At 55.0% G+C, this 16,543-nt stretch overlaps 1 protein-coding gene across 1 annotated transcript in view; it reads right to left on the minus strand.

Annotated features, from left to right (window-relative positions):
• The window catches only part of Septin9 (septin 9), a 151,367-nt gene extending 135,775 nt beyond the window's left edge, over positions 1-15,592 (minus strand). The window contains exon 1 of the mRNA XM_021640385.2: positions 15,494-15,592. Within this exon, the coding sequence (XP_021496060.1) occupies positions 15,494-15,512 (19 nt within the window). The 5' untranslated portion in view covers positions 15,513-15,592. The remainder of the gene's footprint in view (positions 1-15,493) is intronic.
• Between the last annotated feature and the right edge of the window lie 951 nt (positions 15,593-16,543).

The raw sequence follows: 16,543 nt of genomic DNA on the forward strand, positions 1-16,543 counted from the left end.
ATAAAAATCCTGCAGAAATGGGACAGGTGGGTCCCAAGGAGACCCCATCCCAGGTAGCCCCTCCCGCTGGGGCCTGGTGCGGGGACTACAGCTCACACCTCAGTCAGCGGCTTGTTTGCTCACGGGTGTGAGGGGCAAGACCTAGCCCAGCATCAAGGGCTGCAGGTGGCCCCGGAGAGCAGATTCCAGGCTTATCGCCCAGGGCTTATCTGCAGCAGGGACTGAGCTGAGAGGCCTCCGCCAGCACGGGGCTCCAGCCCACCCTCTGACTGTGCATCCGGGAAAATTCCTCCCCTCGTACATTAGCTATTTTTCTGTTGCTGTGATCAAACGCCCTGACTAAAAGCAATGAAGAGAGAGCCTGTCTTGGCTCACGGTCTCAGGAGAACAAGGGTCCATAATGATGGCAGGCATGGTGGTGGCTGCAGGGAGCTGAGAGCTCGTATCTCCCATTCAAGCAAGAAGCAGGGGGATCAGGGTGCCACAGGCTTCCCACTCTCTGAGGCGGCCCAGTGACACCTTTCTCCAGTAGGTCTGTACCTCAACGTCACCGCTCTGAACATTTCCGCTGATTGGGAGCCAGGCATCAAATGCCTGCGACTGTGGGAGACATTTCTCATTCAAGTCACACCTGGGAAGACAGAAGACAACCTCCTGCCAAGTCCCAGTGACAGACCAAAGTTCCCCTGGAAGTAACCAGCGGGTTTACTGGATTTACTTACACAGCCGGGGGGAGGGGGGGAGAGTGACCTCAAAGCCACACGGGAAAGTCTTGGCCCAGCACAGAGGGCGGCTGCCCTAAACTCTGGCAGATAGGCTACCTGCAGTTAGCACAAACTTTCCTGAAAACGGCTGGGAGGGGCAGCAGGAATTTCTGGTGAAGGTCCAATGACCCTCCCCAGCCTGTGAGGAAAGGTCAGCGGCTGACAGGACCTCTTGCAAGCAGACACAGCTGACCTGGTGACGGCAGTGGCTGCCTTGCTTGGAGGACCTTGTTGTTCAGCAAGACTCAAAGTTCGACTTCTTCCTCCACAAAAGCAGGGGCTGGGAATCACTGGCGGCCCAGATAAGACACTCTCTCATCGGAGCCCTTGGCCTTGAAGCCGGGAGCTCTCAGCCCTCCGTCTATTTCCTCTATAAAGTGGAGGGCCTGCTTCCTGTCCCACCAGCCGAGAGAGGCAAGCAGCCCATCCCCCTACAAAATGCCAACCAGAAAGAGGTGCTGTGCTGACTCTGTGCAGGGCTCCTGGTCTGCCAGGCTTACCATGAGGGCAGCAGCAATCCCAGGTACCCCCCTCCCCGGGGGGGGGGGGCAGCGCTGCGCCCTGAGCTAGGGCTAAGAACCCGGAGCTCTTACTGTCGGGATGATAAACTTTGGGAGGCCGTTTCCATATCAGCAGGACGTGGACGGGTGAAGACACTTCCTATGCATCGCTGCCACCATCCAAGGACGCATAGGTGCAAGTCCCCCCCCCAGTGTCGAGCCAGCACATGTATCTGACTCACAGATGAGGAAGACCAATGTGTTTGTGGGGCAGTGGGCAGTCCAACCATGAGGTGGCGGTGCCCATCACATGACGTCAGTACCCACTCAAGGACCCACCCCTGTGGGTGTCTGGACTCCCATGTCCTCCCACATGAGGCTGCCACAGACAACACAGGATGCTTCACGAACTTGACTTTCAAAAGTGACACAAACCACTTTTCAGGTCTAAGTCTATCCCAAACGTTTGGTGGGTCCTTCTCACGGAAACACTGATTCTTCGTGGGTGCACAGGTACACGCACGGATACACGCGGAAGTCAGGAGACAGCTTCATTCCCTTCTGCCTTGGTTTCGGTTTTGGTTTAGGTTTTTTGTTTTTGTTTGAGGCAGGATCTCTCACTGGGACTAGGGGCTCCCCAACTTGGTTAGCCTGGCTGGCCAGTGAGCCCCAGGGATTCACCTGTCTCTACCCACCTGCCTCCAGCCCCAGGATTGCAGGCGCAGCTCACCACAGCACATTTTTATGTGGTGCTGGTGATGAACCCAGGTCCTCATGCTTGTGGGTAAACACTACTGACTGTGCCACAGCCCCGGTCTGAAGAATGCCGATCTAAGAATCCCAGCCTAACCAGTCGCAGGGTGTGGCGGGCTAGTGGCTGGCAGATGAGAAAAAGAAAAGAAAAACAAAACAACAACAAAAACGCATCTTCACTTTGGACTTCACTTTTGGCCTTCAGTGGCCCAAAGGCAACATTACCAACGATGGAGCCGGCATGTTAATGCTGAGTTGTATGATCCAGCCTTGCTCTGGAGCCTTCATGATCCATGCAAAGACCAGCCAAGAGCTGCAAAGTTAGAAGTCAGTCCAGAGAGCCCGCTCAGGAGGCCCTGTCCCCAGAAGACCATTGGAACTCAACATGTAATCACCAGCAGGGACCAGAAGTCCCTAAAACCAGCCTGAGGGCTGGCGTGTGTCATCCCAAACGTCCGAAGTGGCAGGGGGGTGTGGAAGTAAGACTGGGAACAGCCAGAGAAGAAGATGACTGACCGGAAAGGCCAGCTCCAGCTCCTGGGACCAGCATCCCTCCCGGGCATCCAGATTCCTTGAGGTACATTCACACCCCAGGCAGGAACCTCTGCTCTGGGAGTGGGGCAGAGGCACCTTTCATCTTTCTCAAGGTTCACTTCAAAGCATCTGTGGTGGCTGTGAAGCAAGCACCCCTGGAGGGCTGGGAGGTCCTCTCATCCCAGGAACACCAAGGTAAAGGTTCCAGTCCCAGGAACAGCCACCCACAGTCCTCATGGCAGTGACCTTCCGTTTGCCAGGCCCCAACAGGCATAACAGAGAGAAGTCAGCCTCAGGGGAAGCTTGCTGCCACTATTAAGTTGTAGCAAATTCAGCAGTGTATTAGAGCAATATGCAAATGTATAATATGCAAATTACCCAAATGCAAGATGGCATAAGAATGACGCCACTGTTCCTCACAGTTGAGTTGGGCATGGTGACTGATGTCTGTGGTCCCCACACTCAGAAGCCTGAGGGTGGAGGACTGTCATGAGTTCAAGGCCAGTCTGGGCTACACAGGAAAAAGGACCAGCATGCTAGCATTTGCCTTGTAGGCCCAGCACTCCAGAAGCAGAGACAGGATGATCTCTGAGTTTAAGGCCAGCCTGGTCTACAGAGTGAAATCTTGTCTCTAAAAAGAAATACTTAAAAAATATTACTATTATTATTATGTTGGTTTTTCAAGACAGGGTTTTTCTGTCTTGAGACCCTGGGACTCACTCTGCAGACCAGGCTGGCCTCAAACTCATGGAGATCCGCTTGCCTCTGCCTCCTGAGTGCTGGGATCAAACTGCACTGCCCAGCCAAAAATAAAAAATAAAAAACAAATTAAAAATTAAAGCAAGATCCAAGCCCTGAGTGCTCAGGAAATGCTCTTTCAATAGTGAGCATCTAGAAGAGTCTCTCTCTGTGAGCTCTCACTCGGCAGCAGGGGTTCACTGTTGACTTGTTTTGCCAGCTCTGAGGCCTTCACAGCACAGCCACATCCTACTCAGACAGCACCTCAGGAACTCAGGTGGGTCTGAATGCCCAGACTTGGGGTAACAAACCCCATAGTTCAGGAGACCAAAAGTATTAAAGCAGCATATAACTGGAACTGGGACCAGCAAACTTTTTTTTGTGTGTGTGTGTGTGTCAGGGTTTCTCTGTGTAGCCCTGGCTGTCCTGGAACTTACTCTGTAGTTGAGGCTGGCCTCGAGCTCAGAGATCCACCTGCCTCTGCCTCCTGAGTGCTGGGATTAAAGGCGTGCGCCACCACCTCCAGGCTCATGGAGACCTCTTTGTCAGCTGGTGTTCATGTCATCGTTTTGACAGACCTCATGTGGACCCTGGTGTCCTCTACCCTTTCATGAGGATGCCAGTTCTGCAGGCTCAGGTGCTTCATTGTCTCCACGTGGGCTACACGACCAAACAGTCCCACTGAGAGGGGACTCGGGGGAGAGGAGGGTTTGGTGGTTTGCATGAGAATGGCCCCACAGGCTCAGATGTTTGAATACTGTTTGGGAAGGATTAAGAGGTGTGGCTTTGTTGGAGGAGGCGTGTCACTGAGGGTGGGCTCTGAGGTTCAAAAGCCCATGCCAGGCCCAATGTCCCTGCCTGCTGCCTGCAGATCAAGATGTAAATCTCAGCTCCTTCTTCAGCGCCATGTCGGCCTGCGTGCTGCCATGCTTCTCGCCATGATGGTAATGGGCTGAGCCTCCGAAACTGTAGCCAAGCCCCCAGTTAAACGTTTTCTTTTTATGAGTCGCCTTGATCATGGTGTCTCTTCAGAGCCGTAGAACGGTGACTAAGACGTGAGGCGACAATTCATTCTCTACGGATGGGAGGCCAGGCGTACAGCCTTACTTTTCCACGCGGAGCCAAGGTGGGAGGGAAAGGAAGCAATGGCAGAGCGGGGCTTGAGGTGGCTCGTGCCAGAAGCAGGGCTATCCTGCTTGGCAAACACTAGAGAAGCAATGCTGGGGTACAGGTGTCCAGGGGCACAAACCCTTCCTCCACCCTCCAGGTCCTCCATAGTGTGGCCAAGCTGATCTCTTACAGACTATGGAGACAGGGCCTTAAAGTCTGCTGGCTTGAGGCTGGGCTCAAACAGTGAAAGCCCAGGAGGTTTTGGTACAGGGGAGGGACAGCCAAGAAGTTTCTTCCCTTCTCTGCTTTGAACTGTATTTCCAGCAACAAGTTCTGTCCCTTTGGTGGCTTTGGCTCCCACTCGAGATGCTCCTTTTGTTCAAGTCCCTCACAGCTGAGCCTGGGCCCCACAATGCAGGGGCAGGACTTCCCAGCCCCGAGCTCTGAATGGAAGCAGAGGTCTGGGACCTCCTGCAGGAGCCGTTTGGCTGGGAAGCTGTTGCGCTTGGCACTGCTCGGCTGTGTTTATGGCATCCCCAGTTGTTTCCACGTGTAACCCGGTTACTGCTCAGCATCCCTAGGTAGAAAGGGAGTCCAGGAATTCTCTCTCCATTTCCAGATCTCATTCTGCCTTCAGCGCATGATCCAAAAATCATAGACACTAGTGTGTTCTGCAGTTCTCGGCGCCAGAAAACTGTGGGCAGCAGGGAGGGGCAGGACTCGAAATGTAGAGCTAGGAGCGGGTCCTGGAGAAGCCATCCCAGCCGCCAGGGGAAAAACTACACACAGAGGCCTCTGTTCTCCTGCAGCCTGACTCAAGGAGATGTAGCTCTCATCAGAAGGGCGGGCGGGGACGGGCTGATCATTATAAACATCTCACGTGCTGCTGGCTCTTGCCGGGTCTCACACTGCCAGGGCAGAGCATAGCAACTGCACCCATTACTGACTCTCCATAAATCTCCACTTTGGGGCTGGGCAGATGGCTCAGGTGCTTGCTCAACACCCATCAGGACATGAGTTCAGATCCCCAGCACCCGCACAAAAAGCCATCCCAGCACTGGGGAGTATTCCTGGGACTCACGGCCAGCCAATCTAGATTAATGGCTGAATTTCAGGCCAGTGAGAGACTGTCTCAGCTGGGGATGCCATGGCACACACCTTTAATCCCAGCATTCAGGAGGCAGAGGTAGGTGGATCTCTGTGAGTTCAAGGCCAGCCTGTTTTACAGAGCAAAAAGCTACACAGAGAAACCCTGTCTTGGAAAATAGACAGGGAGATAGATAGATAGATAGATAGATAGATAGATAGATAGATAGATAGATAGTAGGAAAGAGAGAGACTGAGATTCTGTCCCTAAAAACAAGGTAGATGGTAAGTGAGAAACAATACTCAGGGTGGCCTCCAGTCACAAGTGGATACACACCCACAGGAAGGAACATGCACATACACAGCCCCACCCCAACCTGCTGTCCTTTTATAGGAATCTCAGTCACCAAAAAACTAAAATAAAATTTCAGTCTGACATGGTGGTGCATACCTTAAACTCTGGCTCCTGGGTCAAAAGGTTGAAAATATTAAATTCCAGTCTAGCCCGGACTACAAAGTGAGGGTCTGTCTCAGACCCCCACTCAAAAGATAAAGGGAGGGGGCAGAGGAAGGGAAGGAAAGGGAAGGAAGAGGAGGAGAAAAGATATTTTGACTACTCAGAAAGACCAACTTTCTGTTCTCCCCACAGAAAATGAAACACAGGTCTTGGAGAAGAAGCAAAGCCAAAAGAAAGTCAAAAAATGTTACAGGTTAATTGATGTAACCTGTTAATGCAACAGGTTAACTGATACTTTTCTAGATTTTGTGATACTTCTGATACTCAATAGCTATTTGTAATTTACAGTTTGAACTGCCTACAATCCCTGCACACAGCAAGCAGAGGCAAGGGGGTCACCACAGAATTCTGAACCAGCCAGTGACCCAGAGTAGCACTCAGTCCCAAGGCAAAACAAACAAACAGAGCAGCAAACTGTAAACTCTATCAGCATTTTTGTTGCTGCTATGTGCTGAGGAGGAAACTCAGGGCTTCCTTTATGTCAGGCAGGGCCTCAGGCACTGAACTGGATCCTGACTCTCACAAGCCCTACCTTTTAAGAATTGTTTAAGTGGGCTGGAGAGATGGTTCTGAGCACTGGCTGCTCCTGCAGAGGACCAGAGTTCAGTTCCCAACACCCACATAGTGGCTCACAGCCATCTGTAACTCCAGTTCCAAGGAATCGAGGGCTCCCTTCTGACCTCCAAGGGCACCGGGCACTCATGCGATGCAGACAAAATCCTCGCACACATAAAAGAAAATATATAAATCTAAAAGAGCAAAAAACAACAACAACAAAAACCAAATGGCTTTCAACCACCTGTAACTCTAGCTGGTGAGATCTGGCTTCTCTGTCTCAGTTGGTATCAGTACTCATATGTACTAACAGAGAAGCAGTCATAAACTACACAATTAAAAATGGTGATAGTGGTGGTGCATGCCTTTAATCCCAGCACTGGGAAGACAGAGGCAGGTGGATCTCTGTAGGTTCGAGGCCAGCCTGTTCTACAAAGTGAGTCCAGGACAGCCAAGACTACACAGAGAAACCCTGTCTCGAAAAACAAAAAAAAAGAAAGAAAAGAAAAAAGACAGAAAGAAAAGACAGAAAGAGATTTATTAGAATGGCTTACAGGCTGTGGCCCAGTTTTTAAGAAGACTGTTTACTAATGAAGGTCCAAGAATCTAGGAGTTGTTCAGTCTGGGAGGCTGGGCGCATCAGCTGCTCAGTATATGCCAGAATGCTGAAGAAGTAGGCTCTTGTGCCAGAGAGGGAATGGGCTGGCCAGCAAGAATGAGGACAAGCAGGCAAAGGGCTTCCCCTTCCATGTCCCTTATCTAGGCTGCTCCAAGAAGGTAATCCATCTAGATTAAAGATGGATCTTCCCACCTCCAAAGACCTGGATTAAAAGTGGGCCTTTTCACTTCAAATGAAGTTAAAAAAATCCCTCACAGGTGTGCCCAACCACTGGATTTTAGTCAATTCCAGATGTGGTCAAGTTGACAAGTAAGAAGAGCTGTCTTACATACCACCTGAGAAACGACACCTGATTTTTGCCCTTAATGATGTCCACACATATTTTCGTTCTCTCTCTCTCTCTCTGTCTCTCTCTCTCTCTCTCTCTCACACACACACACACATACACATATACAAACACACACAGAGGCAGAGAGATAAAGCTTTCATTATGAAACCCCTCCTGAAGATTTGGAACAGCACACTTGAACAACACACACACACAAGAACCACAGCCAACTGACAAGGGACCACTGGGAAGGACACTGAACACAGGATTGAGGAGAGCTGCCAGTGACCACACACTGATGGCCACCCCACAGAAGAGCCACGGAGGCTGCCTGAGTATGTGGGGCCATGTTGGCTTACTGCCCAAAGTCACCAAAGACACCGTGAGTCTGTAACAGCTGACCTTCATCGTAAACTTGACTGGGCTTGGATTCACGGAAACACACCTCTGCCCGGCCTGTGTCTACCATGGCCTTTCCAGAGAGGTCTAACCTAGGAGAGAGGACCCACCCTGAATTTGGGCAGCACCATCCCAAGGGCTGGAGCGCTCGGCAGCATAGAAAGCAGCCAGCAAGCTGAGCAGCAGCATTCGTCTCTCTGTTTCCTGTCTGTGGATGAAGTGTGACCAACTGCCTCCAGCTCCTGCTAGCATGACTCCTCCCCCCCCCACTATGATGGACTGGGACCCTTCAAACTGAGAGCCAAAATACACCCTTCCCTTCTTAGGTTGCTTTTGTCAGGTGTTTTGTCACAGAGACAGGAAGGTAACCAACATGCAGTTTCACCTCACCTTGGGGGTCATTGAATTCCAACACAGGGATTCCCCATAGAGAGGAGGATGTGGAGGACTGCCATGGAGAGAGTTCCTGGGAGGACTGACCAGGATGGTGGGAGGAAAACTGAGTCCAGAGGCACAAAATGTTAATGTAGCAGAAAAGCCAGAAAGCCATCACCAACGGACTGGAGGAAATGAAGGTTCCAGAAGGAATCACTGCAGAGTAGCCAGCCCACAGGTGACTGATTGCCAAGAGGAGTGGCCTGTCACCTGAGGCCATCGATCCATCTCCATGGCTGGGCTCAGGCTGGTCCAAGGAAGCAGAGTCACTTCCTGGAGGTGACAGGGACAGAGAGGTCATATTGCACCCAGCCTCATGTGTCAGTCACAGGGAATCAAGATAACGGACAGGTGGTCTCTGCAGCAAGCCAGCCCAGGAACCAAGTCAGCAGGTTGATGGACAGTGCAGGGCTCTTTCTGTCCAGCATATCTCTTAATAAGATGCCGTACTAAGGACCCTTGTCCGGCTTTGGAGAATGGCAAAAGAGTCACCATCAACTACCTAAAAGGGGGGGGGGCGGAGGCATGCATGCAAAAAGCGCCAGGACAGAGGACACCCAAGAAGCAAATGGACACAACAATTCACTTGAAATGCTGGAGTGTGAAGTAGCGGGGACGCCTGCAATCCCAGCACTCAGCGGGCGAGTGAGGAAGACCAGGAGTCCCAGGCTTCATGAAGCTGGGCCTCAGTGAGGCCCTGACCCAAACAAACAAAATAGAAAGTTAAACAAGCAGAAGGAAAAGGAGGAGGAGGGAGGGGAGAGAGGGGATCCAGCAATAGCTTCAGACGCCAGAGCCTAGCAAGGGTGCTCACAACTGCAGCCCGCAGAACGCTGAGGCAGGAGGATGAGTTCAGGGAAGCACACACAGAATTGAAGCCAGGATCCACGCGGCCCCACGGATATGCAGAAGCACGGGTGCTGTAAACACGCGTGCAGCTCAGCCCTGAACCCTGCAAGGTTCATGCATCTCCATGGAGGGGGAGCCGTGTGACAGTGCTGCTAAGAACACAATGAGGAGCACTCAGTCCTGGGACGTCCGCTCTGAAGAACTGTTGACGTGACGGCTTTGAGCCACGCCTGGTATCTGACTGCCTGTGAAAGGGGCACAGTGTCAGGGTCATGCAACCTGAAGGTATGCGCTACACCTCGGATAATTCAAGGATCCATTCCACGCATGTGGGGACAAGCAGGGAGAGGGACATAAAAGTGAACGTTACAACCCACAGCATCTTAAGTTTCCCGCTCAATTTCCTGTTTGCGTGGTTCAAAGAAAAGTCCACATTAAAAAAAAAAGAAAGAAAGAAAGAAAGAAAAAAACCAACCATGGGTAACAGCAGCAAAATAAAACAAACAAACAAAACCATACAATCTACTTCAGAAAGTATTTCCAGAGAAAAAGAAAATAAAGGCAATGTCAAGGTGCAGCAGCCACGGCCGAGCCGCAGCCACCAGGAAGCCCTGCCATCCAGAGTGACTCACCGACATAGCTGAGGTTTTACCACACCTTGGAAAGTGGGGAGGCAATGAGGTGCCAATCCTGGCAAGAAGTCACCATCTTCCCTCCCACCCCACAGTACCTGGCTTTTGTCCTTTTGTCCAGCACCTTGCAGTGTCCACGAGACCCAGTACTGCTCAGCTAAAACCCTGCCTAGCCTCCGCCCCACTCCACAGAGCCAAAGGCATGGTCCTATTGGTGAGTTTACAGATGACTCCCCAGGGTCCTCTGTGCCGAGCGGTCCAGTCCCCAGCCTACTGGAAGATGGCTAGCATTGGATGTAACCCATTTCCAAGCAGATTGGCTTACAGTAGCCTTATCCCCCTGCTGGGATCTGATCCTCTACAAAGAGGGTTGTGAAAGGAGGCCCCAGGATGCCCATCCCTCTGAGCTCAGCACGAGGCCCTGGCAGCCAGCCAGCTCACCCGTGCCCAGCCCTTCCTGGTAGCCATGCTCACCTGGAACTCAGCTCAAACTTGAGCACAGTTGCCAGGACTCCTGAGTCAGTTGCTGCCCCAACATGCCTGGCCTGGCCAGGGCCCCTGATGCTCTTGTGGCCCACCCGTTGGTCCAGAGGTAGTGCCAGGGGGAATCAGCGTGAGCATGGCCTGGGCACCACTAAAGGCCTTCGAGGAGTGAGGCAGAGACTGCAGCCACAGCTGCCACACAGAGGCCTGCCGGTCCCCTCTTCAGGATCCTCAAGCCCGGGTCGGGTGGGTTTCTAGGGCAAGCCTCAGCTCCAGAAAGACCTTCTCCACCTCTCACAGCATTCCAAGCGATGAAGGTCAGGGTTTCTCTGGTGTCTTGGGACCCTGCCAGGGAAGGTCTAGGTCCAAGGGCCACACTGTGACCTGAAGCCGGGATTGGCTTTCCTCGCTCCCATTTCCTGTCCTGAGGTCTCTGGGCTGCCAACAGCCAGACTTCAGTGAACCAGGTCACATCAGTCCCTGAACAAAGCTTGCTTGTTGCAGATCTGCAGAGAGGCCACTGACAAGCGAGGCTCCTGGGGCTGCCACCCCCTCTGATTGGAGTAGCGTGGTGTCAGCTTCACCGCGGCTGCAAGTGGACCCGGGCCCAGGGCAGGGTTGGAGAGATAAGGCCAAGAAACTGGGCTGGGATCAGAGGGGCCCTCAACCCTCAGGCCCCTCCAGTGCCATTGCCGAGAGCCGCCAGGGAGCAGGCAGAATGGAGCCTGGGCTCAGCAGCACCCAGCAGATGCTTCTGCAACAAATGGCTCAGAGAACACGGAAAACTGAGCCAGGTCAGGAACTTTGGGGAGTTGGAGCCCCTTGCAGCTCAGCGGGGCTGTTCTGGCAAGGCTCACCAAAGTTCCTGGAGCCAGAGCAAAGCTAACCCATCGGAGGAGACCAGCCCACCTGCCACAGGTGGCTTTGCTGCTGCCGCAGACACCGACACCCTACAAGCCTGGTGACCACATGACGCCTATGCCAGACACTCCAGCGGCTTTCAACCAGGCCTTATACCCACCCAGGCAGACTGCTTTCAGTTAGCACTTTTGGATCACGTGACCTGTGGCAGTTCCTGTCAGGACTCTGAGATCTCTCTAGCATCCCCTAGAGAGGTATAGCCCTGCAGAGATGTTCTCTGTATCTTTGCAAGCCCCAAGTGGTTCTCCAGGCACTGGTGCTGATGATTCCCCCGTTAATCCCTGAAGCAGCGAAGAGCTGGGATGTTTCCAAGGTAACAGCACCAACAAACAAGCCAAAGTTGGGGCAAGACTCACCTCTCTCCCTACCCAAACGTTCCCACTCATGGGACTCAGGTCTCTCTCTGCAGCCCCCACCCCACCCCATCCCCTCCATCCCTGGGGCTGGGAGATCCCACTCAGCATGTGCCCTGGAGCCTGGCCCTGTGCTGGTCTGTGCTAGATCTTTCTTATCAAAAAAACATCTTTAGCAAATTGCAAAGCACGCTACACTGACCACGGGCAAACATGCGGAAAACAGGCCACCTCCAGGTTCCATGCGCATGGGATCTCGGACAGCCTGGGATGGACAGGGCAGTCCGAGAAGGACGCTGAGTGTTCGGTGGCAGTGGGCCTCCCCCGGTTCTCTACAGACATGCACCTGAGCCCTTCGGGCACACGAGCAGCCCACTGTCTGACTAAGCCCGCTGCTCCTAGGTGACAACCCTTTGACCTCTCGGCACCCACCCTGGTTTAAGCAGGTCCCACAGGTTTCGGGTAGAAGGCGGGTTATCTCATACTCTGCCCTCTACCCCGTGATGGTAAAAGAGCTGCAGAGTGGAAAGCTGGGGAGAGGAGGAAGCAGAGGCAGGCAGGGTAAATGGCTGCCCATGTCTGAACTTGCCTTCCCACCATGGTCTGGGAAGGGCAGGCTCCTGACTCGTGCTCAGTCAGCTCTCTTGGGACTAGGGGCCTCTGGAGCTGGGCACGGAAGGGACATCACCATAGACTAGCTGCTTGAGGAGGCCGCTTTCTCTCCAGCCCTGGTCCCTTGGAGCAAACAAGCTTGACCATGAGGAGACAAGAGGAGACCCAAGCAGACACCAAGCTGTGGAGGGACCGGTGGAGAAAGAAGCCTGCTGTCACCCAGTCCCACGAAGCCAACACGTGGGTGGCTTACTCAGGGTAACCTCGGAGGCTGCAGCCCTCGGCCTCCCAAAGCCCCCAGGGTGCTGGGTAAGGCTGAGACCCTCATCCTGCAGACCTCCTAGGACTGAGCCCTGCCCAGTATAGAGCTGGCACAGCTAGCCACCTGCTTTAAGAGGCTCCTGGATCGCAAGATAATTCCAAAGTGCCAACTGGGATATGCTCACCCATCCTGGTGGCTGGAAGCTACGTCCCCCGGCTTCCTCTGCCACTGATGATTTCCAGGAAAGCCGAGGACGGAGAAGGGCACTCCTACACTGTGAGGTGCTAAGTTCGGGACCCCAGAAAATGAAGGGAGTAGCCTGCAGCTGGCTCCAGCACGGGATAGGCCTCTAAACCCCGGGAGTCGAGAGAAGCCCTGGCCCCAGCAATGTGTAGCACACAATCTCCCGGTCCCTCCTCTGGTCCATGGCAGTAATTCCTAGGATACAGGCTAGAGAGTTAGAACAGGTACCCCGGAACCTGTTCCTGTAGAAACTCACTGTCACGATCAAGCATCGTCTCTGTCCAACAATGATGAGCCCCACAGCATCCCGGGACTTAATCCCAAGCTCGCAGCTCCCGCCCTTAACCACTGGGCCACACTGCTATAGCTAAAACAAAAGGGAAGGTAGGTTCACGAAGAGCTGGGGCTATGCTAGGACTGCCAGAGGGTCCCCCCTCCCCAAATGCCCCTGGTGTCCTGCAGCTTCCCTACCTGGAAAAACACATTTTGTTTTGCACTACACCAGATCCCTTATTCAGGTCAGGCTCAATCGCAGTCCCTCCCCAAAGCTCCGACCCCCTTTCTCCCTGACGCACTCGAGAGGCTACCACCCCCTGGAGGGGGTAGTAATGAGCTGAAGTCTCGCCTCCCCAGCGACAAGGCAAGCTCCTACAAGCTAAGAACATGTTCTGCCGTTGCTTCTGCAGCCTCTGGCCTGACGGTGCCCACCACACAGAGTCACCACATTGGTGGCTGTGCGTAAACCATGATCCCGGGGTCACCCCAGACAGACTTCTCATCTCCCCTCCTGAGAGGCCCATCAATGCCCGTGGCAGGTCCCCGACCGCAGTGGCAGCCATCCCCTGTATTTCAAGTTCATTAACAGGTCTAGGAGTGATAATCCCACACCGTCTATGGGAAAAGCACACGCCTTCCTGGTTGCCCTTGGATTTCCAGGTACTTGGGAGATTTTTTACATTCTTTGCTACTCTGCTGAGTTTCTGGTAGCAATGGGAGCTGAGGCCAGTCTGATTCGGCAAGCAACCCTACTCAGAATAGGGCTGGCTCCGGAAGACCCGATGGAACCCCTACCACCCAACCCCATACAACCGGCACAGAGTGACCCAGCACCCCTTGGCACACTGCCAGGCGGGAAACAATCTGGATATGGTCCAGGCCCTCCCTCCTGCCCAGCCTCCAGGGGCCCTGCCCCTTTAGGTAAACACACGGAACCAGGGAGCCTGCTTTCCCAAGGGCTGTAAGCTGGGCTTCCGCAGACCTGCCGCAGGAAGTTGCATCTTTTTACAGAAATGTGCCTGGTTAAGGTCCGGGGGAATAGGAGAGATGGCGAGTGCCGGTCCCACCACCATCTCCAGTAAACTCCAGGCTCAGACCACCCCCCCCATCCAGACCCAGAAAGAGCAAGCTTTCGGGGGCTTGTGCAGTACGTTAGGACCTGTGACCTGGGAGGGCCTGCGTACCTCAGTGTCCAGACCCACCAATCAGGAAACGTGAGGGGACAAGGACAGACAGAACAGCCCTTGGCCATCCCAAGGCCAGCCGGAGCGCCAGGGAAATAGCCCCAATGCCCACAACCATTCCAAGCATCTGGAGCATGCTGGGGAGGGAGAAGGGCCCAGTGCCAAGCCTGAGCGCAGACCACCTGGAAGCCCCTTCCTCCCCCAGCACCACGTCAGCAAGTTCTCCTGAAAACAGCCAGGCACTGGGGGCCCAGAGCAGCCAAGTTGGCAACTCAGGGCCAGGAGCTACTGACCAGAAGGCTACTTCTTAGGGGAAGCTAAATGATCCTTTTTGAGAAGTAAAGCCTTTTTGGTTCCTGAATATGGAAAACAGAAGGAAACAGAACATGACCTCAAGGCAGGGGGATGGCCCAAATGACCTCTTCAACTCTAACTCAGTCTCCTGATTCAGAGCTCTTATCTTAAATGAATTCACGGGTTCTTGGCAGAAAGCTTCCTGTCCAAATAGATTAGGAGAGGAACCTGAAGAGAAGGCATGTGAAGTTAGGGGAGGAGGACAAAGGATCCCGCCTGGACGGCGAAAGAGTGAGAACAGGGCTGCCTTACCCTGCGCTCACAGCCTCAGTCGGGCTGTCTGCGAAAGGGAAGCACAGAGCGAGAGAGTATGGCATTTAGTAACGACCAGTGTGGAGCCCCGGGGAGCCCTGCGATGCCCCACACTACTCTCTACCCATCAGAGTGATTTTGGCATACTAGGGCACTCCCGGTACCCCGAGACCCAAATAAATGGCCTAGCTCTCCTGGGCGGCCCTGTTTAGAGACCTTTCAGTGCCCCGGGGCAAGTGACTAACAGGAGTCATTGCCAAAAGAGAGATGCTGGGGCCACGTCCACCAGGAGCTCAGGGAAGGCAAAGACCCTTCCACCGAACCTCACCCCACCCACCCAGACCGCAGCCAGGCCCCTCAAACACCACCTGTAAGTCAAACATTGCACCGACAGGGAGAGGAGGCGCCTCCAGAGCAGCCCCTCACACTCTAGAGCGAGCCAGGTCTGCGGGGACAGCGAAGGGGACACTGAGCCAAGACCAGGAGAAACTCCAGCAGCAGCGAGGGCCAGGTCTGCGCACAGAGAAAGCCAAGCCTGCGGAGGGCAGAGCTCCGCCGCGGAGCGCCCCCTTCCCGTCCCCGTCTGGGGGAGGAGCCACGGACTGTCCGGGGGGCACAACGTCCCGAGAGCTCGGGGCCACCGGGCCGGCTCGGTTCCCGGGTGGCCTCGCCCGCTCAGGTGGCACGCGCAGGTGCCCGCCGCCGCCCCTCCCCACGCCGGGCGCAGCGCCCACCTGAGTAGGACTTCTTCATGGTGCCGCCGTGGCCGCCGCTCCCAGGGAAGTGTGGCGACGAGGCCGCGGGGCGCGGGCTCCCAGGTGGCTAATCCGCGGCCCGGCCGCCGGAGGGCGGGAGGAAGGCGGGAGCACGGCCGCCCCGCCCCGTCGAGGTGCGCGCCCCGCCCCGCCCGTGCCCCCACGCAGGTGCGGCCCGCGCCACCCGCCACCCCCACCCCCGAGTCGGCCACGGCAGCTTTCCCGGGGCCAGGCGGCAGCTGGACGGGGAGGCGCCCCTGGCGGCCCGGGGCCACCGCGGGACGGTCGCGGGGCGCGGGGCGCGGGCTTAGCGAGCCGGGCTGAGCACCACCCACGGGTGCCACGCCGGCCGCGCTGGCTGCCCCGATGGGCCTGGGCCGACGTGACCCCGTGGAGAAGGTGGCCGCCTTCGGACTGGGCATCATTTCGGCCGCATTTGACAGTCGGCTTCTGCCTGTGGCGGAGCCCGGGGACCCGCATCCCTGCAACCCGGGAGCCTGGAAACTCCGCTCTTACTTTTAAACTTTGAAAGCGCACGCGTGTCATCTCAGCAAGTGGAACGCTGAAGCAGGAGGCTCACACGCCAGCCTGGGTTAGACAGTGCCAGGCCGGCCAGCGCTCTGGAGCAGAATCCAGCGCTATCTTTTAAAAGATGGGGTGCAGGGAGGGAGCGGCCTCTGGGCCGTGGTGGCGCATGCCCCTGCCCAGCGCTTGGTGGCAGAGGCAGGCGGGTCTCCTATTTGGAGGCCAGCCTGGTCTGCAGAGTGGGTTCCAGGACAGCCAGGGCTGCACGCAGAGACCCCTTCCTGAGGGTTGGGGCGGGATGGGGGGGGGGGGGAGGGCGGATAAGGTAGCTGAAGGATGGATCAGTGGTGAAGAGCACTTGCCACTTAACCGCTGGACCAGGTTGCATTCCCAGCATTCACTGTTTGCTCCCAACTTCCTGTAACTCCAACTATGAAGCACCCAACGCCCCTCTTCTGGCCTCCTCGGGCACCAGCACACATGTGTGAATATACTCTCACACAC

This window comes from Meriones unguiculatus, chromosome 7 (assembly GCF_030254825.1).
Source record: "Meriones unguiculatus strain TT.TT164.6M chromosome 7, Bangor_MerUng_6.1, whole genome shotgun sequence".
Classification (NCBI taxonomy): domain Eukaryota; kingdom Metazoa; phylum Chordata; class Mammalia; order Rodentia; family Muridae; genus Meriones; species Meriones unguiculatus.